This window comes from Eumetopias jubatus, unplaced genomic scaffold (genome assembly GCF_037043125.1).
Source record: "Eumetopias jubatus isolate StellerSeaLion01/CBP00866 unplaced genomic scaffold, mEumJub1_p1.0 scaffold_7, whole genome shotgun sequence".
In the NCBI taxonomy this organism is placed as follows: domain Eukaryota; kingdom Metazoa; phylum Chordata; class Mammalia; order Carnivora; family Otariidae; genus Eumetopias; species Eumetopias jubatus.
The window spans coordinates 136,959,913-136,984,841 of NW_028274813.1; the positions used below are offsets into that span (position 1 = coordinate 136,959,913).

Genomic DNA, 24,929 nt, shown 5'->3' on the forward strand with positions numbered 1-24,929 from the left:
CAAAACTCGGAGGGAAACAAAGGCCCCGGGGTGAAGGTTAAACCATGTATGGCCATGGACTTGGTGAGCACAGCTGAGAGGTTCCTGAGGGAGAGGGTCCGGGATTGGATAAGAACCTTGGAATGCTTGCCTTTCAAAGTCTCCCCAGAGGGGGCGCTCAATAGCACCTGGATGATGGTATTTGACTTTTTTAGCTCTGCAGCAACCTCACCGCTTGGTGCCCTTGGGGAGGTAGTCTCGTGGGCAGTGAGTAAAGGCAGCAAGCACGCTGACTCTGCCTTTGCACGGCGCAGGGTGAGTGTGGCTGTGTCTGCGAGCTCGGGGACCCCACGAGGGTCACGCCCATAGCCCTGCGTGGCTGCATGGCTGACTGGACATTCGGGGGTGGGAGCTCCCCAGCACTGGCCTCTAAAATGACATTTGTCTCTAGTTCCCAAGCAGTCAGCGTTGGCCTACTCAGTCTGACCCATTTCTGTTTAACAAAATGGCCAGAAGACAGTTTAGGAACACAGACAGCACCTCCGATTTCTCTGTCATGGGCGTGAATTACTTGTGTGATGAGCACAAGAAGTTACTAAAACTTATACAATTCCAATGTAGTTAATCTCAGTAGAATTTTCTTTTGGGGTGGGTATGACATGACTTCATAAGTAGGGCACCAGGCTGCGGGGGTGCTAAGGACACAGCCAGAAACAGGTCACCTTGGTGGCACTCTGAGGGGCTCCAGGACACGCGATCGGAAGCCCCAGCCCATTACCTGCTGGTCTTCACGCTCCCCAAGCTGAAGTGGACACAGTTCAAGCACTGGTCTGCTTTGGGGCCATCACAGCCCTTGTCACCACACTCCGGATGGCACAGACCTTAAAAAAACAAACATTTCCTTTCACCCATAGAGATGCTTTGTCAACCCAATTCAGTCCCCTAAGAGCCTGGGTCAGGGCATCACAGCCTAGGAGGGGCCGGAGAAGCTTCCCGAGAGAGTGGTGGGGCTGCCGGGGCTGGACGGAGCGTCCGCTCCCACGGCAATTTGGCTACGGCTGAGAGCTGAGCCTGGCCCCGGGCTCCAGCGTCAGAGGGTCTGATGACTCAGATGGCAGCCCGAGGAAGAGGAAAAGAGCCCAAGGTAGGTGGGGACCCAGATGCACGAGATGAGCAGCGTGCGATGGCAGGAGAGAGGCCGGGAACACCCTTCCTCAGGGCATTGCCCTGCATCGGGGGGGTCATGATCCCGGGACTGGCCATCGCTCCTGATTCCCAGCATGAAGGACAAAGCAACGCAGTATGGGGTGTCAAAGGCATGAGGGAAGCTGCTGGCAGGCAGTGATGGTCTAACAGGAATTAAGCAGAAAAGGTGGAGAAGAGGATTCTCTACGTGCAGTGGGGGGGAACGGGATGGATTTGCAAGCTCAGCACCACGGGGTGCGGCTGTCCCTCAGTGGGGACGGGATGGGCCCTTTTCTGCAAACCTTTGTGGCTTCCCTCCCTCTCGGCCTCTGCTGTGGGCCACCCCATCTTCCCCCAAGTCCCCCGCAATCCCCACATTCTGACTCTGGGGCCTGCGGTGGAGAGAAATGTGGGGAGCTCAGTGGCCTCCAGCAAGCCTCATTCTTGCGGGGCTGCCCTGCGGGGGGGTGCCACACGGATGAGCCCATCAGGAAATGTCTGGTGCCCTCAGGCCCGGGTGCGGCAGGTCCACAGGTGTCCCGTTCACCTGGCCTCAAGAACGTGACCACAGCGTGCCGAAGAAGAACAAGTACTGTGGTGGGACCCTCCGCCTGCCTTATCCCTGACCCTGTTTCTCCCGCTCTGGGCAATGGCTCCAGAAAACCTCCCCATGTTGGGCGGGGGGCGGGGGGGGGGTAGCCCAGCGGGGTATTATGAAGGCTTTTGAGTCTTTAGAAGAAAAAAGCCTTCTGTAAGGTTCGAGTTGTTGGAAGGGGTGGGGAGCGAGTTCAGAAGCCAAGAAGAGGTGATTTGCTGGCCACCAGCATTTCATGGGGATGTAGGCAGAGACAAAAGTCCCCATTCTCTGCTGCCCACAATGGGTCTTTGCTGAGGTGCACAAAGCCCTCTTCATTCGTCCTTAAAGGGCCTGCAGACCTTCCTAGTGTTAGACCCGGTTTATTTTGCTTCCCTCCCCGAAGGTTTACTGTTGTTGATATTTCCAGAGTTTTCATTGTGGGTCCCCTTGTGAACCCCTTTCAAGGCTGCGTTCGTCCCTGCGAGCATGCTGGGCTGGGCTGGGCTGGGGAGGGCTCTGGAGTCCGTGCCTCCAGTCTGAGTTCTAGCACTGGGCCTGACGGGCCCAAAGCTTATCACTGAGCCCCCCCCTCACCCCCACCCCCTTCCCCAGCTCCAGACTGTTGGGCTGTTTTGCAGTCAGTTCTCATTTGATTTGATTCCTGTCTGCCTTATTCCGACCATCTATGGGGGACAGCCTCAGAAAGCCTTGCTGCCTGCCACATTGTTTTTAGTGACCCACTGCACTGAAGACACAGAGAAGTTGGACTACTGGGCTCTGACCTTCCCACCCAGCCCCTCCTGCAGTGGCCCCGAGGATACATCACCTTAAGGACCACTGCCTTCTGTAGTGATCTCTCCCCCAGAAATCCAAGAGAAGCAGCAGGTCTGTCTTGTTTGATAAAGTAAACAATTTCTTCAGTCTTAAGGAAATTTTGGGGGGGACAGGGAGGAGAGAGGACAATTTCCCCACTCTTTCCTGGCATGGGAGACAGGAGCTGCAGGAGGCGGGATCTGGACTAGGGTGTTTATTGCTATATTCCCAGCACCTAGAAAGGCGTTTGGCATAGGGCAGGTACCCAATAAACATTTGCTGAGTGGCTCACGGGTGAGAGAATGGATGAAAGAAGAGTGGGTGGCAATTGGGAAACATCCACAAACAGAATGTTCTACGATGTCCCAAGAGAGGGATAGCCTTGGGAAAGGTCTGGTTCATACTGTGTGGACTGGACTTCACCCTCTTGCTCCCTCCCAGGGCCTCTCTGTGGTAGAGAGGTTAGTTAATAACCCGAAGGGAGCCCCGTGCAAGGATGGGGTCCACCCAACAGTGAAGGCAGCAAAACCCAACCAGGCGTCTAGCTAGCCGGCCATGTGCAGCCCCCAGTGAACAGCTTGGTAAGACACTGCTCAAGGCAGGACGCTTGGATGCGTATCGATAAGCACCCTCTAGTATGGCTGTCGACTTGAGTTGTCTCAAAAAGCCCAGTATCAAGATTCACCTCTCGAGGAAGTGTTCTTGGATTCAATCTACTTGGCTGGCTGTCTTATTCCCACTCACTCCATCACTCCTGTGATCGCACGTGTTTTTTTTTCAGAATGCTGTAGCGCATTCCCTGGGTGAGCATGTATTCCCAAAGCTCCAGATACAAGGGGAGTGTGATTCATGCACTGACTAGCCGCAGACTCCCATCTACGGGGTGTTAGAATGACACAGGCTCATTTGGAATCTCTACCTTAAATCTTTTGTGAAGAAAATCCAGGAGTCAAAAAGCCCCACAAACAAATGTTAGAAAGCAACCTGGGAGTTCCAGAAGGCCTCTGCCATCAGGTGGTGCTTAGACCAGTATCTGGAGGAACGGGAGGACTTGCTCATCTCCATCTTTCCCCTGCCATTCATGTTGTCCGGGAAAAGCATGCTAGAACCTCACTGGCAAACCACTGGACATGAGGCGGAATGCAGGGACAGAGGTGGCTGACCGCAGACAGGAGTGTGGACGAGACTAACAGACCCCTTTCACTGCAGGTCTGGTCTTCCCTCCTGACAGCCTGGGACCCGGGCCTCGGCTCTGCCAGGTAGGCGCTGATGGGCCCTAAGTCTGTCACCCGACACAGTCCTGCACTGGACATGGCACACGTCCTGCGTATCAACTCCCCTGTGTCCATTGAGCTGCCCTGGAACGTGTCCGGGCCAAGGCTTTGGGGGCTCCTGGCTCCCCTCAGTGCTGACTACACTGTCCAGAGCCGTCCTTAGCCCACGCACCCTCCCTTCCTGAAGCTTGGGCTTCCCTTCATCTTCATGACCTTCAGTTCTTCCCTTGAGGCCGCTCTCCTGGAGCAGCCTGAGCGCCTCCCCGGGGCCTGCCACCATCCTAGCTCCCCAGCCCCACTACCTGGAATCACCTAGCACAGTCTCCGAGCACCCCCAGACGTGCTGAATCCGCCTCTGGGGTGGGGCTCTTTAACCAAGCATCTGAGGTGGGTCACTGGGGTGGCCTCACTCGCTGCCACGCCTGGTGCTCTCCAGTGGCCTCCAGCTCGTGTCCAGCAGGCAGGCCATCACCACAGGCTCTCCATCTTCAGCACCTCAGCCACTCATGTTTCCCGGGCACCTTACCCAGCCACGCGGCTACTGCCCTACCTTCCTGCCGGACCCCCCAGCCTCCCAATCTCCCAGCCCTACCCCCTCAGTTGGATTTCCACACCTTCGTTGACCTCAGGAACCACAGACTCCACCACTACCGTGGATTTCCACTTGCCATGGCCCTGGGGACATAACCTGTGGCCATCTCCTCTGTCCCCGTTCCCAGGGGCAATGTTGGCTGAGAATTTGACCGTGGTCTGTCTGCATTATGGCCGCCCTTTCCCAGGACGGTTCTCCTGCTCGCTCTGGTGAGGCCCCAGACACCTCACACGGGAGTCTGGGAGGCTGGACTCTGCCTCTGCCCCTTGCTCCTCTCCTCCCCTTTACCTCTTGTCCTCAGGAGCGCTGGCCCCCCCATCTCTGCCCCCAGTGCAGTGCTGTCTAGCGCCCCCTGTTGCTGTCTCCTGGGACCACTGCTCCGTCAGACTCCCCTACCCCTTCGCGATGCACAGCCCCTCGGTGGGGTACCACCAGGCTGTGCTCATCATCCCCATGCACCTCTGTGTCCGTGGCCAGCTCTCCGAATTCTTGAGAACCTTCTCCCCCATGCGACCACCCCTGCAAACTCCTGCTTCAACCTGCCCTACCTCGGCTAAAACTGCAGAAAGCTAATAATCATGGGACCACTTCAAAATCACCCTCTCTTTCCCTGAGCTTTGGTACTGGGGCTTCTCTGTGACTGAGCTTCTGTAAGAGCCAGGGACGAGCAGCCCCATCCCACAAGCCCTTGACCGCGGTATCTAACATGGATGCTCCCTCCTCCTCTCCCACGCCCCCCTCGCCCTTCTCCTTCTTCTCTCCTCCCCCCCACTTCTCTCCCACCGCCCTCCACACCACAGCACCCTCCTGATCTCACCCCTCTCCCGCTCTTTCCCTGTCTCTGGCTCTTCCTGCTGGGACAGGCCTGCCCGTCCCACTTGCCCCAAGACTGCAGGGACCTTCCCTGAGAGTCGGGAACACATCTTCTTCCCACGGAGACACCCTCTGTCCATCTAGGCTGGGCTTGGGCAAGACTAAGTCACTTGGGTTGCAGGGCAGTCTATTTGTGAGATTCCAGGATAGTGTAAGATTAGAGTCAGTAGCAGATTTTAAGAAAAAAAAAAAATCAGACCTTTATTAATAATTACTGAATCTTGCCACCACTTATAAATCACAGGGGGAAACAGAGCAGATTAGTCCATCCATAATTCAATGCTCCACTTTAAAGGGAGAAGAAATTTAAAATTGAATCAACTATAATTTATGCTCGATATGTATCGGTGGAATTCTCTGTTTTGTTACTTTTCTTTTTTCAGAAGCTATTAGATAACTCAAAACATCAATATCCTTAGATATCACCCATCATTTATCAAGCAGCTGTAATATTTTGCTCAGGGAAATATGCCCAACCAGAAACACTCGGTTTCTCACAAATCACCATGGGATGGTTCAGAGGGAAAGGGACCTAACATGCTAATCACAACTGTGCCCGGCCCAGTGGCTGGAAATGTCTGAAGCCCTTCTTCCCCAGGCTGCTGTCTCCAGGAAGGGGGTTGGAGGTCTAGAGCCAGGGGCCCACTGCCGACAATGGAGAAGAGGGGTTCCCACAAGGCATCTTTATTTCCTGTGAGATGCTTAACCTGTTTGTGGTGACATTGGTATCTACTGACGTAAGGTCCTGAGACCTTCTCCTGGGCCATCATCCCAGCCTTCAAGGGAGGTCAAGACCTCCACTGCTCACTCCTTTCCTGGCTATGTTCATTCAACTCAACCCTTCCGGGTCCATTAGGACCCACATCCTTCCCACCTTCTGGCTGTAGGGACCCAAAGTGGATGGACTTGAGAGGGTCGGGAGCCTGAGACATGAGACGAGAGATTTTGAGGATAAGACAGGGCCTCAGGAGGAGGCTCATTAGCCAGGGGGCAAGTCCCAGTTCTGGTTGGGCATATAGAACCTTCTGTTTCCCAGCCTGGGAAGGTTGGAGAATACTTACTGGTTTGAAGTATACTTACTGGTCTGTAAAATATTAGGAGAGCCGTGGGTGGAAGGAGCTGTGTGAGTGCAAATTACCATCATTATTACAACCTCCAGGAAAGAAGGAAGACCCACTGTCATAATCCCCAACTTTTGCCAGGAACGGTCCCACATTTTAAGAGCCGCAGTGGAAAACCAAAACTCAGGCTGGCCTGGCCATCTCCTCTGGCTACAAGTTCATTACCTGTGTAGTCCTCTTCGTCCTCAGGAACCTCGGTCTGGGGTGGTGATAGAGCAGCCTTGGGTGGCTCCAGCATGGGGGCCGAGAGCTCCAGCATCCGAGAGCGTGACTGATGGGAGCTGAAGGTGTTGTAAGGGTGCTCGGCGGTGCCGTACAAGATGAGGCTCCATTCTTTCAATTTCCCTGAAAGGTACCCAAGCCCAGACTCACTGGACAGCCATGAAACCTCCCCCAGAAAGCTCTTGAGGTGCCTGGCCCAACGCCTCCCTCCCTCCCTCACAGAAGTGCGAGGTGCAGGGCTCCCACTGCAGGGCTCCGCACCCACCACCTCCCTTCCTAGTCACCTGAGGACCAGGGATGCACCGCGCCTGCCCGGGCCATGTTCCCTGTCCCCCGGTCTCACTGCAGCTCCCTTGACTGGCCTCCTCTCCTTCTTGGAATATCCAGAGAGCAGATCTGGGGCCTGGCCCTGAGCCTTGCTCCATCTGCTTCCAAACGGGACAGCTGGGTTACACCAAGGAGTCCTGCTATTAGGAGCCCTCACCCCGGACCACAGGAAGATTGGCCTTGGGTTCCTTCCTGTGTAGCTGGCCCAGGTGAGCAGGGAAGTGTGATGGGGTGACAGTAGTAATGCAAACCCAAATGTCTCCAGAGGCTGGGTGTAGGGAGGATGTCCTCAAAAATGGCAGTACGAATGTCACAAACGCCAGACTATGTGGGGGGAGGGGAGAGGCATGGGGAGGACAGGCTACATGGAGCATATCCAGCCATGCGCAGGGCAGGGTATGGAGAAGGGGGAAGGCAGGGACCCCACCCGACCGTCCACCTCCGCGTGGGAATGATGGCCCGTGTTGCTAGCTCTTCCCCGGGCGTAAAGAGAAGTGAGAAACCTCAACTGCAATTTGCCCGTGAAATCCGCGATGTTAAAAAAAAACGCATCAGAAGCCAAGTTAGACAGGCATGGGGGCCAGCCCAGGTGCAGGCCACAGGTCTGGCCTTCCCTGCTTTACTCTTGTGTCCCTGGGTGGTCAGAGCTGTGAGATCACGTAGAGGAGGTCACTGCTGTCCTTCTTGTGAAAATGAGGGGCTGAGGTCCGGTGTGACCAGCAGGGGACATACTGCTCATGCTCATGGACTCAGCGTGGCTCCAGCCCAACACACAGTCATCCAGCTGCAAGCCACTTTGAGGAACCCTCGTGACCGGCCACCAGAACCCAAGCTGGGGACAGTGGCTTTGGCAGCTCCATCGCTGTGTCAGACAGAGACAAATCTCTGTTTTCCTCTTCATTCTCTATCACTGGGGTTCTTGGCCATCAGAATGCTTTAGGTGAGGGACATGAGTGCTCCGATTCTTCGCTATTGATGTGTGTTTTTATTGTCACTTCTGCTCTTATTACTCCCCTTCTTGGCTCTGCATGGCAGGCCACCTGTCCTTAGATATCTGTCTATACACTATTTTTCAACATGGGCGGCTCTGCTGGTATAACTTGATCTTTTGTTTGAATTCCAGGAATATCTTACTCTCCCAAAATCTTAGAACAGGAGGCTCCTGCTTGCCCACAGACTCCAGAAGCCTATGCGCTGTAATCCATCCTGTCCGAGGTGCTACGTGGAGGCCAGAGGCAGAACTGGTCTGCACGTACCAGGCCACACTTGGGTGCTGTTCTAGTGGTGTGGGATGTTGATCCAGTTATACCATGGGGCACACAGCCACACCCTACCCAACTGAGGTCCCAGGCCCCCAAAGCCTGCAGCCCTCAAGCTATGCCAAGTCAGGCCCTGCATCCACATGGGTCTCTCCAGGCCTGGCCAGGGCTGGAGGATGCAGGTCCTTCAATTTGCAAACACATTCCTGAGCTACTTCCTAGGACACCAAGGACTTCCAAAGGGCCTGGTTCTTCTAGACGCTCCATGGCCATTCCTCTAATGCGTTCCCAACAACAGGCCACACAGCTGATGGCACCACGAGAAGTACTTGGCACGGGTGCAGGTGCAGAAAACACAGTCCCCGGTTATGAATTATCATCTGTTCTCAACCTCCAAAGACCAAATTAGAGCCAGATTTCCAAACCACACAGGAGCTGGGCACGTTAACTGCAGGGCAAGGAATTGATTAAGGGGGGAGCATGGGGACCACACGGTAGGGAGCAAGGGTCTGTAAGCTGTCATTTGAGGCCAGATCTGTTTCCACCCTGTATCGTGTCTCCAAAAACACCCACCAAGGGTGTTGCCACTAAAATTAGATTCGCATTTTCAGATATATCTTTGGTAGGACAAACAAGAGAGGCCACTCTGAGCTCAGGATCAGCACGCACCCAGCAGGGGGAGGGAGAGTGGAAGGAATTCCAAGAAACCAAGACAGTAGATCCTAAAAGTTCTCATCACAAGGGAAAAAAAAAAAAAATCACATTTTTTGGGCGCCTGGGTGGCTCAGTGGGTTAAGCGACTGCCTTCGGCTCAGGTCATGATCCTGGAGTCCCGGGATCGAGTTCCGCATCGGGCTCCCTGCTCGGCAGGGAGTCTGCTTCTCCCTCGGACCCTCCCCCCCTCATGCTCTCTCTCTCTCTCTATCTCATTCTCTCTCTCAAATAAATAAATAAAATCTTAAAAAAAAGTTTAAAAAAAAATCACATTTTTTTTTCTTGTGAGTGTGCATCTATATGAGAGGATGGATATTAACCAAACGTATTGTTTCTATAAGTGTGTAACTATTTCACAATATAGGCAAGTCAGGTCATTATAATAAAACAATAAATAATAAAATATTATTATAAAACAATAAACTTGTACACTGCTGGGTGTCAGTCATAGCTCAATAAAACTGAAAGGCAAAACACAAAAAGAGTTTCAAGAAACCAGCAGTAGGAACTGCCTTGGGGGGAGGCTAGGGTTCAGGAACAGAAAAGAGACTTCATTTTTACTGTATTCTCTTGGGGACTGTTTGATTTTTTTTTTTTTTTTAAGCTTCAGCATATATAATTTAAGAAGAAATTTAGTTTAATGAAAAAAAGTGGTTGTATAGTCAAAGAAAAAACATTTAAAAAACTGTGGTACTCAGAGCTTTTGGTTGATGTTTCTGAACAAGTAATAAATACGAATAGCTCAAAATCCAAACGTATAAAAGGGAATACGGCGGAGTCTCCCTCCAGCCCTGTCCCCTGGCCACTATCTCTCTTACCACAGGCGACCCCATTACTTGTTTCTTATGTACCCTTCCAGAGGCATCTTATTCATTTTTTTAAATATTTTATTTATTTGTCAGAGAGAGAGAAGGAGCGCACACAAGCAGGGGGGCGGCAGGCAGAGCGAGAAGCAGGCTCCCTGCTGAGCAAGGAGCCCGATGCAGGGCTCCAACCCAGGACCCTGGGATCATGACCTGAGCTGAAGGCAGTCGCTTAACTGACTGAGCCAAGCAAATATGAGCATATATTCTGCCCTGTGCCCTTTATTAACACATCTGGTAGAACCTTCCGCTCCTTGCTTTTTCCATTAACCATGCATCTTGGTGACCTTCCCATCACTGCATCAGAGAGATCCTGAGTCATTTACTTAACGGTCCCCAAATGATGGGCATTTCGGTTGTTTCCAGTTTGCAATTACAAACAGTGTTATAATCTTGGTCACATGAGGAGGGAAGGGATCCAGGGAGGTAGAAAGAGGTCCCAGTGTGTGACTAGGTCCCGGTGCTGACTCCCTCTATGCTCACCATCCCCAGAGTCTGCCCTCAATTTGGGGAGATGACACACATGGGTGTAGAAAACCATGGAAGAGTAGAAGGAGAACATATCTGCGGCGGGGGTGGGGAGCGGCGAAGGGGCGAGCTATGCCCGACCAGAGACTGGGTCCACCCTCAAAGGAACTGCCCTGCAGAGGCAGGAGGATTTAAAAATGTCGGCCTGCTTTGGTCAAAGCATTTAACCAGAACGTATTATTTACTATTCAAGATACTCGGCATGCCTGCTCAAGTTTGCCCTGATAAAACCCCAACCAGTACCATTAATTCCTTAATTTCCAGGAGGCGGCGGGGGGGGGGGGGGGGTGTCTTCAAAGACATTCAAATCCAAATTCTTTTTTTTCTTTCCATCAGATTCCTGAGACTGTAGAAGAAAGAATGACAAAATCCACCTGCTTATTAACCACTTGGGGCGGGCACTGCCAGGACTCTGCCTCCAGATGTCACCAGCAAAGCCCAGGCAACAATAATGGTGTGACAGGCAGACGGTAATCCCGGCTAATGCCAATAAATGGCTTTATCATCATTCACTATCTTCAGTGCAGCGTTTCCCCTCGAAGGGTTGAATTGGTAATGAACAAACAGGATTATTCCTATTATTCAAAGGAAGAACCAGCATTAAGGGAGACTAGGGTTGGATTTGCGAATAGGAAAGTACCAGCAGTCATGAAGCTTTTCTTTGCCCGGCATTTTGAATCAAGCATTAGGAATCCTTGAGAGGGGAATTTACAATTGGAGACAAAAGAGGGTAGAAGTGGGGGCAAGGTTTTGTTAGGCTAAGGACTCTGAGCTAATACTTTCAAATTCTTGTGTTTTCTTTGGCCATAAGAAGTTATGAACAATAAAGAATGTATTCCTCCCCCCACACTTATATCGAAAACATACAGGGAGCAATTCTCTTTAGTCAAAACGTAGTAAAGAAAGAGGTCTAAAAAAAAAAAAAATCAAGAAATACTTTTCAGTCTCACCCCCCCAGTGGAAGTTTTTTCCTTGTGAGGGCCAGGGAACCTGACTTACAAAGTTTGCAAACTTTAATGAAGAGGTCTTGGTGGAAGGAATAAAAAAGGCTCACCTCCCTGTTTATAAAAATATACAAAAACACTTTAAAGGGGGGATTTTATGGTATGTGGATTATATTTCACTATATTGCAATAAAGCTATTATATGAAATACACACAACACACACACACACACACACACACGTGTATTATACACACATGGAGAGAAACCCCAATATTTACTCAATAAATTTAACACATAATTAAAAATGCACTTTAGGTCCACATTATGGCAACAAAGATGGAGGAAAATAAAGGAATATAGGAAATGATCTGGAAAGGACGAGTGTACACATGTGTGGGCCCCCCGTGTGCACGCGCGTGTGCACACACATGCACACCTGTGCGTGCTCACCCTCAGAGCCCGATGTAAGACAGGGAGATGGGAGAACCTTCTCTATGATCTTGTAGTCATAAAAACCACTCAAGATGATATTTTCAGGACCAGGAAAAGGATCTAAGAATCCAAGCTCCAGCCTTCATTTAGGTGAAGGGTAGAAACAAATCTACATTTGGCGAAGAACAATTGGCGTCCTGTATGGCAATGCAGAAAAGAGCATTTTCCTTAATGGCACCAATAAGGTGAGATAGGAAATGCTCAAATACCACCTTTTTAACATTTTTTACTTTTTTCAAAGTCATGAATCAACAGTTTGCCAAGTCAAGTAATGCTACACAGTTTAGACCAAAGACAGAAGTCCTTTACATCACCTTTTCACACTTTGAGCTTGATTAAATTTTCATATGCTATGTCCTGGTTTCTCAATTTTAGACACCATCCAGCGACAACCTACGTAGGACATGGAGAAGCCCCACTCTCACACCATCCCTCATATACTCACGTCCTCCCCCATATCGCCAACACTCTGTTAACACCATTTCTTCCTGGGTATTCGATGTCTTCTCCCCCACCCCACTCCCATTTCATGTTGTGGGAGATTTCCTCAGGTCTCCTAACCTGCCTATTGACTTTCTAATTTTTGCCTCATGTTTAAAATTTTCAAGGCATTGATCTGGTTCTCCCAATGTTCAATTTTCTCAAAATGCAGAAACCTGTTCTTGTTTTATAGATGAGATATTTTCTCTTGTCTTCTCTGAGGACACCTATGAGATAATAGAATTTATATATTGGTCTCTGCTCCAGTTCTTGGCACAGAGCTCCTGAGACTCTTGTCATTTCCTAATTGAGAAGAGCAATAGGAGCTTCTCTTGTTATAATATTTGTCTTGGACCCTGTCCCTGACTCAGGACTCCTAAAATCCTTGTAAATTCCTAAGCATCCTTTGTTCTATGGAGGTGACTCTGGGTGGGCTCCTGGATGGGGGCTGGTCACCAAAAAGACCAAGCTATGATTAGAAGCTTGGAATTTTCAGCCCTGTCCCCTACTTCTCTAGAGAGGGGCTAAAAATAAAGTCAGTAACTGATCATGCCTACATGAGGAAGCCTCCTTAAAATCCCAATAGTATGTGGTTTGGGGAGCTTCTAGGTGGGCAAACGCATCCACACCAGGAGCGTGACACACCCCAACTCTGCAGGGACAGAAGCTCCTGCTCTGGGGACCCTCCCAGACCTCACGCTCCCTATGTATCTCTTCATCTATTCATCTGTATCCTTTATCATTTCCTTTAATAAACTGGTTGAGTTGGGGTGCCTGGGCGGCTCAGTCGTTAAGCAGCTGCCTTTGGCTCAGGTCATGATCCCAGGGTCCTGGGATTGAGTCCTGCATTGGGCTCCCTGCTCCACGGGAAGCCTGCTTCTCCCTCTCCCACTCCCCCTGCTTGTGTTCCCTCTCTTGCTGTGTCTCTGTCAAATAAATAAAATCTTGAAAAAAAATAAACTGGTTGAGGCTAAGTAAGTGCTTCCAAGAGTTTTGTGAGCTGTCCTAGCAAATCAACTGACTCCCAAGAGGAGTTCTTTAGAACACCAATCTATGACTAGGGGGTCAAAAGCACCAGTGAAAACCTGAACTTGCTGCTGGTATCTGAAATGTATGTGAGTGTGTAGGCGTGGAGGGCAGTCTTATGGGACTGAGCCCTTAAGCTGTGGGATCTGACGCTATCTCTGGGTAGATGGTGGCAGAACTGAATTAAGTTGTAGGTCACCCGAGGGGTGTGACTAAGAATTTCTTGTTGTGGGGGGAGAAACCCACAAACCTGGCGACTAGAAGTGTCAGAAGTGAAATGCTCTGTATGAACAGTAAAGGATACACACAGGAGGAAAACTCAGTAGGAAATAACTGGAGTTTTCCCTATGCAGGGGAGGAATAACTAAATTTTTCTATTTTATACAACCAATTATAGTTTTTCTAAAGTTTTCTTTTGCTGCCTGACTTGCTTTTTCCTCTCCAAGTTTCTTCTCTGTTAGGGTTTATTTCTGCTTTAACGCTGGATAATTTCCTCAAATGTCTGGTGGTCCTCAAGGGGGTTTTATCTTATTCAGTAGTAAGGTACTCAAAAGCTGACTGGAAGCTCTGTGTGCTGGAATATGGAAACATACTTTTTGTTTGTTCATTCATTTTATGTATGGCACACTTGCGAGCTTATACAATATGAGAAAAGAAATGTTATCATAGTATATAAGGTGGCTCAGATGTAAACAAGGCTTACATAGTAAATGTAAACACTTCTCCTCAGAACAATGGAGGTCAGAGGAAAATGTATTATCTTTACAGCGCTGAAATCTGATATATTTTTCCGGGATCATGACCTGAGCCAAAGGCCGATGATTAACTGACTAAGCCACCCAGATGCCCCTGAAATCTGAAATTTAAAAAATACTGCCAACCCAGGGAAACCTGCATTGAGCCTCTGACTCTTGATTTCTGCTCAGGTCACGGTCTCAGGGTCATGAGATTGAGCCCCAGGGTTAGGATCCGCCTGCTTGAGATTCTCTCTCCTCTTCCTCTACCCCTCCCCTGTTCTCTCTCTAATACATAAATACATAAAATCTTTTAAAAAATAAAAAAAAATACTGCCAACACAGAATTCCATATCCAGTGAAAATTCCATTCAAGACTGAGTGGAGTCATGGAAATATCACAAGGATTTCCCCAAACCAGAGTCAAAGTCAGTGTGTCAACAAATGAACAATTATACACTTTTAAAAACAAACAAATCAAATTGGTTGAAATAAAGACATTGTGAAGTAAATCCAACCTGAGCCAACTCATGGCCAGCAGGCCAACATGATAAGAAATGATAAAGGAGGGCCGCCTGGGTGGCTCAGTTGTTAAGCGTCTGCCTTCGGCTCAGGTCATGATCCCAGGGTCCTGGGATCGAGCCCCACATCGGGCTCCCTGCTCAGCGAGAAGCCTGCTTCTCCCTCTCCCACTCCCCCTGCTTGTGTTCCTGCTCTCGCTGTGTCTCTCTCTGTCAAATAAATAAATAAAATCTTTAAAAAAAAAAAAAAAGAAATGATAAAGGAAATTCTTCAGCCAGAAGGAAAATGATAAAAAACTGGATCTATAGAAAAGAATAATGAGCACCAGAAATGGAAATACATGGATACACAAAAAAGAGTAGCTTTTTTCCTTCTCTTTCTTTCTTTAAAAGACAAAGACTGCTTAAAGCAAAAATATCACTATAAAATGGAGTTGGTAATATATACAGAGGTAAAATATATGACATAATCATAGCATAAAGTTGGGGAGATAGAAAGACACTGTCATTAGGCTCTTACATTTGTGTGAAGTGTGACAGTAATTCTATCAAGTGAGAAGCCATGTAATAGTAATTCTAAGTAAACGGTAATGTATTAAGGATACATACTGTAATCTTTACAGTAACCACACAAATATGGCTAAAAGTTCAATAAAGGAAATAAAATATAATATTCAAAATGATTTAATTCCCCCCCCCAAAAAAAGGCAGGAAAAGAGAAACTTTTTTTTTTTTAAGGGGCGGAAGGGAGAGAGAGGGAGACAGAATCTTACTGACTCTACCCACGTTCAGCAAGAGTCCGACACGGGACTCGATCTCATGACCCTGATCTGAAACCAAGGGTCAGACACTCAACCGAGACACCCAGGTGCCCCAAAGAGAAACATTTTTAATACTGTTGAATTTTGCTTAACACTGAACTTGGAATTTTTGTAGTCATGTTCTTGAGTGAGACCGGCTGAAAATTCTCCATTTGTGCTGCTGGGATTTGGCACCAAGGATACACAGGCTTCATTCAACTACTGGGGACTGTTTCCATTTTTTCTACTGTGTGAAAGAATTTATGGAATATTGATGTTATTTCTTCCATTTGAGTGTTTAGTGGAATTTGCCAGTTCATCGATCCAGCCTTGACCTTCCTTTTAAATTATAGAAACAATTTCTGAGGATAATTTTAATGTTTTTTTTTCTTGTGTCAATTTTACCAAGTTGTATTTTTTCTTGGAATTTGCCTCTTTCACTTAAAATTTCTTTTTCTTTCTTCCTTCCTTTCTTTTTTTTTTTTTGGTCACGAAGTTGTATATAATACCCTCTTACAGTAACTTTAATGTATACAGGATGTGTAATAATAGTCATTTTCATTCCTAAAATGATATATTCTCATTTTTTCCCCTTGATTGATCTTCCTAGAGGCTTATCAATTTTATCCGTTTCCTCAAAGAACCAATTTATGGTTTTCCTGATTCTCTCTTCCATATCTTTGCTTTCTATTTTATTAATTTCTGCTCTTAAAAACATTTCCTTCTTTCTGCTTTCTTTGCATTGATGTTGGTCTTTCTCTATCATCTTAAGTTGGATGCTTAGCACATTCATTTCCAGGCTTTCCTCCTTCCTAATACATACGGTTAGGGCCATAAAATTGATGAGAGAGAAGGCAAGCTGAAGACCAAGCACAAGCTGACACCCTGCAACCTCCCCCCATCCCCCACTCCTGGGTGGGACAGGTGTGACATTCCTCCAGGAAGCTCCCAACTACCTTAACGTTAATGCCTTGCTAGAGGGAAAAACAACCTGAATTTGACAAAAGGGCAAGGGCTCCAGATAACATGCAGAGTCTTCTTTAACATATGAAAATCCTTTTGAAACCTCCCTTTTCCTTACCTCCACCAACTCCCAAGTATATAATCAGCCACCCCTCATAACCCTGGTGCCCCAGCTCTTTCTGCCCAGGGGTCCTGTCCGGGTGCCTTAATAAAACCAGCATTTTGCACCAAAGACGTCTCAAGAATTCTTTCTTGGTCGTTGGCTCTGGACCTCACCCCACCAATCCTCACCTACATTCCAAAACCACATCAAATTTCTCTCTCTCCACTACTCCACGCTGGCATCCCACTTGTTTGCATATGTGCTATTTTTATCATCGTGTAGTTTTACATATTTTCTAATTTAAATTATAGTCTTTTTCCTTAGACACATGAGTTATTTAGAAGCGTTTTTCAATTTCCAAGTGTATGGGCTTTTCCTACTTATCTTTTTATTTTTAACTTAAGTGTAATGTTAGAGGACAGCGTTTATATGCTACCAATCCTTAGAAATATGCTGAAGCTTGCCAAATAGCCCACTGTGTGGCCGATTTTCATAAATATTCCGTTTACACTTGAAAAGAAATTGTATTCTTCTGTTGCTGGGTACAGTGCTCCAGCAGGCCCATTAGAACTAACTTGTCAGTTGCGATGTTCGAATCCTGCATTCTTACTGACTGTCGCTGTTTTACTCATCAAATATATTTGAGGCATATTAAATCTCCTACCTTGCGTGTGAGTTTGTTTTTTTCTTTTTGTAGTTTTAACAGCTTTTTGCTTTCTATATTTTGAGGCCATGTTAGAATTGAACCAAATCTTCTATCAAGGTGTAATAATACTCTTTAGTTCTAATGATGCCTATTGTCCTGACATTTCTGCTTGTCTGCTCCTAATAAAACTATACCAGCTTTCTTTTGGTTGGTATTTGCTTGGTATGTCTTTTCCCATCTGCTTTAGTTTTTAACTTTTCTGGGTTTTGTGTGTGTGTGTTTTCTGTTTTAGATGCCATTCTTTAGAGTTCTATGGGTCAGTCCCAGCAGGAAGCAGACAGCATAATTAAACTGGGATAATCCACAGAGGCTTTAATAAAGAGGCTATTTACAAAGGTGTGAGCAGAGCAAAACAAAGCCGCAACTTTGGAAAGTGAAGTTCTTTGGGGCCCCTAACAGAAGGTGTGTTAAGCCCTTAGGTATACTATATTCTACTAGCATCAGGAGGGCTGGGTTGAGACCCTGAGGGATGCTGGCTGCTGGGGGCAGCTAGAGGGAAACAAAACAAAACAAAATAAAACCTCATAAACAAATATCTCCTACCTCCCTCCATTCTCCTGTGGAGTTTCCCCTGGCTGAACTCAACGGTAAGCCACAGGCAAAGAGTCTGTGATGAGGCCAGCCTCCTAAGATAGGGTGGAGTGGAGGAGAATTGAGAACGGGGCCGGTGGGCATGAGAGACACACCCAACACAACAGCAAATACATTTTTTTAACAGCAAATACATTTTTTTAAAAAATCTACTACGACAATTTTTGTCTTCTAAAGTGAAGCCAATGGACTATTTACCTTGATTGAAACTACTGAGAGTTGGACTTGTTTTGTGTGTTCTCATTGGTTTCTTCTTCTTCTTCTTCTTTTTTTTTTTTTTTTCCTTAATTTTCTGTGCCTCTGAGGTCCCAGCTTTCTGCAGGTGCTATAAAACTCTCTGGGTAGGCTCCCCAGATCCAGCAAATACCCTAAGGCACAAGCCACCATCATTATTACTCCACTGACCTCTCTGACTGTCAACATTTCAATCAGCATTTAAAATTCTCTCTGTGGGCAGGCAAGACGCTTAGTCTTCCTATGGCCAGAGGTAGGATTCTAGAACATCTTTTAATACTTCAATTCTGTCTTTGACTTGGGGTAACTTGTTAGTAATTTAGAAAAAAATATTTACCTTATACTAAAAAATTCAAACATTATGGAGAAAATCAAATCCTAAACAAACTGGGAATGAAAAAAAAAAAGAACTATCAAAACTCTGGAGGAAAATTTTAAGATTATCTGTAAAAAATTAAAGGTCAAATAGCATAGCAGAAAAAATATTTATAGGAACTATGACAAATCCTGGGTTATTATTACATCCGTATTTTTACCTGGAGTACTTCTCAGCTTAGTAACGACAGCACTGAGACCTCTTGGGACAAAACAGAAATGGCAATTTTCCAAAGAAAAAACACACTTTGTACACAAACATTTGGAAAAGGTATTCATCCTCATTAGTAATCATCACAGTGCAAATTAAAGGAAGATATCCTTGATTTTCTCTAGAGCTGACCAGTGAGTGTGCCTGGTGAGATTGTAAATTGGTTCAATTATTTTGAAAAGCAAATCAGTAGTAATACGCATCAAAAAGTAGATATGCTTCCATCTCTTATTTGTCCCAGTGATTTACTTCTGGTGAATGATCCCCAGGAAATAATTTTAAATTTAGGAGAAAGCTTTCTGTACTCTGCTGTCTATTTACAATAGCAAAAAAATGGAAAACAGCTTACACGTCCAACAATAGATGTATGGCTTAAATAAATTATGGCATTTCTACTTGAAGTTTTATTAAAAAAAATATAAAATGCTGCTTACAAAGGATATATAATGACATTAAAAAAGTGCTTGATATGCAAGTAATAAAAAGAAATACAGAGTTATGAAGGCAGCACGGTTAGAACCATGTAAAATGTCAGGGGGAAAAAAAAGACCAAGTAGAAACATAGATATATTTTTGAACATGACATGTTTCTGAAAAAAAGGAATAAAGTCAAATGTTTAAAAATTAAATACACTTAAGGGCGCCTGGGTGGCTCAGTCGTTAAGCGTCTGCCTTCGGCTCAGGTTGTGATCCCGAGGTCCTGAGATCCAGCCCCGCATCGGGCTCCCTGCTCAGCAGGAAGCCTGCTTCTCCCTCTCCCACTCCCCCTGCTTGTGTTCCCTCTCTCACTGTCTCTCTCTATTAAATAAGTAAACAAACAAACAAACCCAAAAAAGGGGTTTCAGGAGAGCTCTTTCTTTTCTCTTCATCATTTTATTTTTCATTTTCAGCCACATTTAGAATTTTATCTGCAACAGTGAAATATTAAAGAAAAACTTCCTCTTTCTGTTATGTTCACCATCGGGAGACACAGAACCGACTGGCAAATGCCATGGTTCACAACCACGCACCACAGCAGTGGGGTTGGGCCCTCACCAGCTAAGCAGGAATTGATACTTCTTTTTTCCTTGAACTAGGACACCTGGGGAATGGTGCCACTCTTTGCGGTCCCTTGAACTAGTAGAAGGGAGGCAAAAAGACCAACTGAAATACTGAGTCCTATCAAAGCAAAAGGGGTTAGAAGTGAGACTTTGGGATAGCTGTGCGTATGCTGACCTTTTGAAAACCGTACTGAGCTCTCGGCTTCTGTTTCAAGAGAAGCAGGAGTGATACTCTAACTGCACTTTCCAGAAACCAGAGAGCTCAGTGACAAACTTGCAAGCCAGCACAGGAGGCTCCTGATTTCAATCTGACTTCCTTTCTAGCTGCCAATACAAGAGAGATTGAGCCATTGATCACAGATTGCAAAATTTCAACTCATCCCACCAACGGAGATGAGCTCAAAACAGATGTCAAGTAAAGAGAAGTCAGTAAAATAACAATAAAGTGAGAACAGCTCTGCTCTTAGGAAAAAAGAAATGCATGAAAAAGCTAACTGAAAGGAAGTCAGAAAACCATGGAGCTTTTTATGATTAAAAGAAAAAGGGAGGGAACCCAGTCACACAAGAGAGACTAATTTCTTCCACTTTTAACCGATTATTAAATGTTTTACTGAGTGTGCACAGCCGAAAACAGAGCTGATTAAAATTATACGAGCTCTTGATTTAAACAAGGTTCATGGATGCACGCACATTCAGTCACTCAACAAATCCTCCTCGACCTCGCTCCAAGTGCTGAGCACCGGGGGCGGGGCGAGACAAAAGCCTTAGCACTGCACCCCAAAGGCAAACTCTGTCTGTCTGCCAACACAGGAATCACATTGCACCCGTTCTAAATACGATCCTTTTGATCATCTCTCCCTCTCCACTATTTCCTACAGATTACTAAAACTCATGTTTGGGTTGCTACCTGAAAATGGGCTTTATTTAGCCTAGGTTCCCTTGAAAACGGGAGTCTGAGGCCAAGCCTAGGGGCTGAGGGCTGAGGCTTTTTTGGGAGGTAGGACCCAGGGCAATGGGAGCCAGGGGAAAGGGCAAAGGCTGGGACCACAGGAGCACCAAGCTGGCTCAGCCTTCATAACCAACCAGCAGGGCTCTTGGCCAGGGGGCGTCTCCCACAGAGGCTTTGTGGGACTGTAGGGGAAGGGCAGGAGCTTATCTCCTGTCTCTCCTTGGGCAAACCTCCTGAGCACTTCCGGTATGCCCCCTGCACCCCTCCAGGCAGCTGGATGCTGGGGAGCAGCATGGCTTCCCCAAGTCCTGCTGAGAAGGACCTGACCCCCTGGGGCCACTGCAGCTCCTAACTGTGTGGGAACAACTGTGCCCTAGCCCAGCCTTCACCTGGGGGCACTGAGGAGATAAGTTGGGGGCCAGACCTCTCCGCTGGGCAAGAGGCCAGGCCCAAGGGCGCAGGGGCTGAGCCATTCTGGAGGGGCACATAAGAGGTCCAGTGTGACATTTATGGGGTAAAATGCAATCATTACATGTGCTTGGAGGTAGCAGGCATGAACTAGCATGAGCAGTATTTGAAAAGAAAAGAAACTTTTCCCCTAGGCTTTCTTTGGTCTTCCATTCAAGTGAGCATAGCACCTTTGTGAGATACTAGAGAAGAGGAAAAGGCAGACTTGCAAAATTGAGCACCTGAGACGCACATATAGGTTCCAAGATGGCTTATCACCGAGAAATATGTGTTGGTGCTTTTACTATTTCAGGCACTACGGCTGAACTCCGAACTTCATTTTTTTAAATAAATATTTTATTTATTTATTTGTCAGAGAGAGTGAGAAAGAGAGAGAGAGAGCACAAGCAGGGGAGGAGCGGCAGGCAGAGGGAGAGGGAGGCTCCTCGCCGAGCAAGGAGCCTAATGCGGAACTCGATCCCAGGACCCTGGGATCATGACCGGAGCTGAAGGCAGACGCTTAACCAACTGAGCCACCCAGGCGTCCCTGATCCAAACCTTTAAAAAATCCTCCGGAAGTATTTTTCTCATATAAAATCTTCCTACATTTGAATCTCATCCAGGCCCAGGAAGCAATAATTCTAGAGTATTCATAAGTACTATAATTCCCGTCACACATGTGCAGTAATGGGGACCGAGAGAGGTTCTGGGACCAAGCCAGCAAGTGGCCTCGTTGGAACTCAGACCACACCTGCCAGACACCCTGCTCTGGGCTCACCCCAAACAGGTCCCAACACCTGAATCCTGTGCCCCGACTCCAGTTTAGGTGGCAGCCTGGTCTTCCTCCCGCCACCCACAGGGTCACGGTCAAGTCAACTAGTGGACTGTGGTTCGGGCTTGATCTTCACGGCTTCTCTGTGCCCCTATAGTGTACTCTGCAGGTTTTGGCAAACGCACCAAAATTCTTCCTAAACTTCTTTGATCTCGCCCCAGCTTCAACTTTCACATTTGTGCTAAGGAGAGAAGCAAATATGGGATTCCACAGAAGCAAGCAGGTGGAGTCAGGTGTAACCGGGCTGAGCTCCAAAGAAAGCCAAGATGTGTGAGAACTTCGTAAATGGCTCCGGCCCCAGGGGAACGCACCCGCGCGCACGCGCGCGCGCACACACACACAAAGGCCACTGAAAAGCCAGTCTGTTGGTGGGGTAGGATCTCCTCACAGCAGTTTCAAAAGCAAGCTGTTGGTTAGCAAGCTTTGGTTTCTCTGGTTGGGAAAGAAACATTGCTTAAGAAGAAGAAAGAATAGACATGTACCTGCTCAGTTCAAGGCTTGAAAGAGTTTTCCATTTAGTCTGTTGACTGGATGGTGAGCCAGCTTGCCCTGAGCACAGCAATCCTGGATTCTGTTGTTTCCCAGTTCCTGGGTTCTTCAGAAAAGCAGAGCCAGTTTAATCTTCCTCAAAGGCACTGAGACTGGTCTCTGCCAGTTACCTCTAGGCCAGAACTTCCCCAGAGGGCAAATGGACCAGTTCCTAAAGACTGTGGTTAGAACATATGCTTCCAGGGGCGCCTGGGTGGCTCAGTCGTTAGGCGTCTGCCTTCGGCTCAGGTCGTGTTCCTGGGGTCCTGGGATAGAGCCCCGCGTTGGGCTCCCTGCTCAGCAGGAAGCCTGCTTCTCCCTCTCCCACTCCCCCTGCTTGTGTTCCCTCTCTCGCTGCGTCTCTCTGTCAAATAAATAAATAAAATCTTAAAAAAAAAAAAACTGCTTTAAGAACATATGCTTCTAGCAAGCGAATGGGGGCAGGGGGTGAGGGGTGAGGGACCTGAGTTTCCATGACAACCCACTATATGCCAGGTTGTCCTAGAAAAGTTCACTCCCATCAGGTGCTCACAACCTGACTGTGAGAGAATTATTATTACTCACAAGGTCCCCCAGCTAGTAGCTGGTAGAGCTAGTTTTGGGTCTCAGGCCTTACTACTTCTACATTTCATGTTCTTTTCACCAAATTACACCGTGATCCCAAGTGCAGCATACCACGGACATTCTGGTATTTGTTTCACAATCTCTGGAACTTCTGCTTGTTGGCTTGCTATCACAATATTTACCCTCCCGTGTTTTAATTTATATTTTCTTTGATTACTACAAAGACTGAATATTTTTTGTTCACTGGTTATTTGTATTTTTTCTTTATAAATGGCCTTTTTAGGCTCTTTGCTGATTTTTCTACTGGGGTGCTCAGCATATTTCTTAGTGATTTGTAAGCATTCTTCATATATAAAGGCTATGATAGTATAAAGCTTTGTCTGCTTTCATCTGACTATGGGGGTTGAGATGCTAGAGATAAAGAAGGTGTCTGCCTGGGTATTGCAATTTTTTTTATGCCAAATATTGTTTTTTAACTCCCTGTCTTGGAAAAGTGACTTTTTAGCATATTGAGAATTCAAACGATAACTGTTTACTGATTAGAAACATTTAGGCAGAAAAACAGTTTAATTTGTTAAATAAGCAGTTAAACCAATGGCAATTAGACCTTTATCCTTCTGAGTGGGTCTTGAGAAGAAATAAACCAAGGAAATGAGAGCCCCTGATTGTGATGTCTAGTCCTGAGGGAGGGACCGAGGCTCTACTCAGAGATGCGCTGACTCTGTTGGGATAACGAGGGGTTGGGGGACAGAGCACATTATAGGGTCTGAGCCTTGGTCATACACTAAATGCATCTCCCTTAAAGATACCCATTCCAAAAGATAGTCCTTTACCTATATGATTCCCAATAAGCAGTGGTGTGCTAGGGCGGGTTTGCATTGATGTACGACTTGTCAACATTTTCAGGAACTTTGTGAACTGATTGATAAATATAGCCATTATTAAAAATATGGGACACCTGCGTGGCTCAGTCGGTTAAGTGTCTGCCTTCGGCGCAGGTCATGACCCCAGGGTTCTGGGATGGAGCCCCACAGCGGGCTCCTTGCTCAGCAGGGAGCCTGCTTCTCCCTCTGCCTGCCACTCCCCCTGCTTGTACTCTCACTCTCTCTGACAAATAAATAAAATCTTTTTTAAAAAAATTTAAAAAACCTAAATGATATAAACTTATACTTAATAAATATATTGAAAATAAAGATAACAAATACTCAAAAATCGTCACTTCCTAATCATTTTACTGGATTTTGTCATTATCCATGCTTTGAGGATTACTTACATTTATTCTACTTATACAGTAGAAATACTATCTACAGGTGGCTACTTTGTATCTCTGACATCCCACTGGAGGCTTGGAATCAGCCATGCTGGGAGCATTTACACGTGGAAATTGATAAACACTACAAAACAGGGCTTGATTTACTGCTGATTTTCTAGACTTAAGAAAGTGATGGAGGAGGAATTAAACTTAAAAGTGCATTACAGGGGCGCCTGGGTGGCTCAGTCGTTAAGCGTCTGCCTTCGGCTCAGTTCATGATCCCAGGGTCCTGGGATGGAGCCCCGCATCGGGCTCCCTGCTCTGCGTGAAGCGTGCTTCTCCCTCTCCCACTCCCGCTGCTTCTGTTCCCTCTCTCGCTGTGTCTCTCTCTGTCAAATAAGTAAATAAAATCTTTAAAAAAAAAAAGTGCATTATATCTGTAGCCAGCCATTACATTGGCGACAGCATTAAAAAATTGAGGCAATATTTTTCCAGTGTTTGAAAACTATCATCCAATTTAGCAATAAGGTTGCCCACGTCACCGACAAACAAGTTCTAACTTATATTTATGCCAAAGGACAGTTGTTCATCAATTGCAACCACAGATTGGTTATACATACAAGAGTTTGGCAAAAATCAATGAATGCATTCTCTCAGAATCAATGGGCTATATGTAATTTACAATGTGAACAGTGTATTTTATTATTGTTTGCAAACTGTGTGCTACGCATACCCTTGTATCAGCAAAATTTATAATACTGTTCACGCGCATGCACACACACACACACACACACACACACACACACACA

The 24,929-nt window shown here is 46.9% G+C and overlaps 1 protein-coding gene across 4 annotated transcripts in view; it reads right to left on the minus strand.

The window, feature by feature from the left end:
* The window catches only part of PCSK6 (proprotein convertase subtilisin/kexin type 6), a 186,200-nt gene that overhangs the window by 17,968 nt on the left and 143,303 nt on the right, over window positions 1–24,929 (minus strand). For 3 of the 4 annotated variants that reach the window (XM_088025206.1, XM_028122802.2, XM_088025205.1), the window contains 3 exons: window positions 6,580–6,759; window positions 6,374–6,412; window positions 758–860 (listed from right to left, as the gene is read on the minus strand). In XM_088025206.1, coding sequence (XP_087881332.1) covers window positions 758–860; window positions 6,374–6,412; window positions 6,580–6,759 — 322 coding nt within the window. The remainder of the gene's footprint in view (window positions 1–757; window positions 861–6,373; window positions 6,413–6,579; window positions 6,760–24,929) is intronic. The other variant, XM_088025204.1, reaches the window with a different exon arrangement.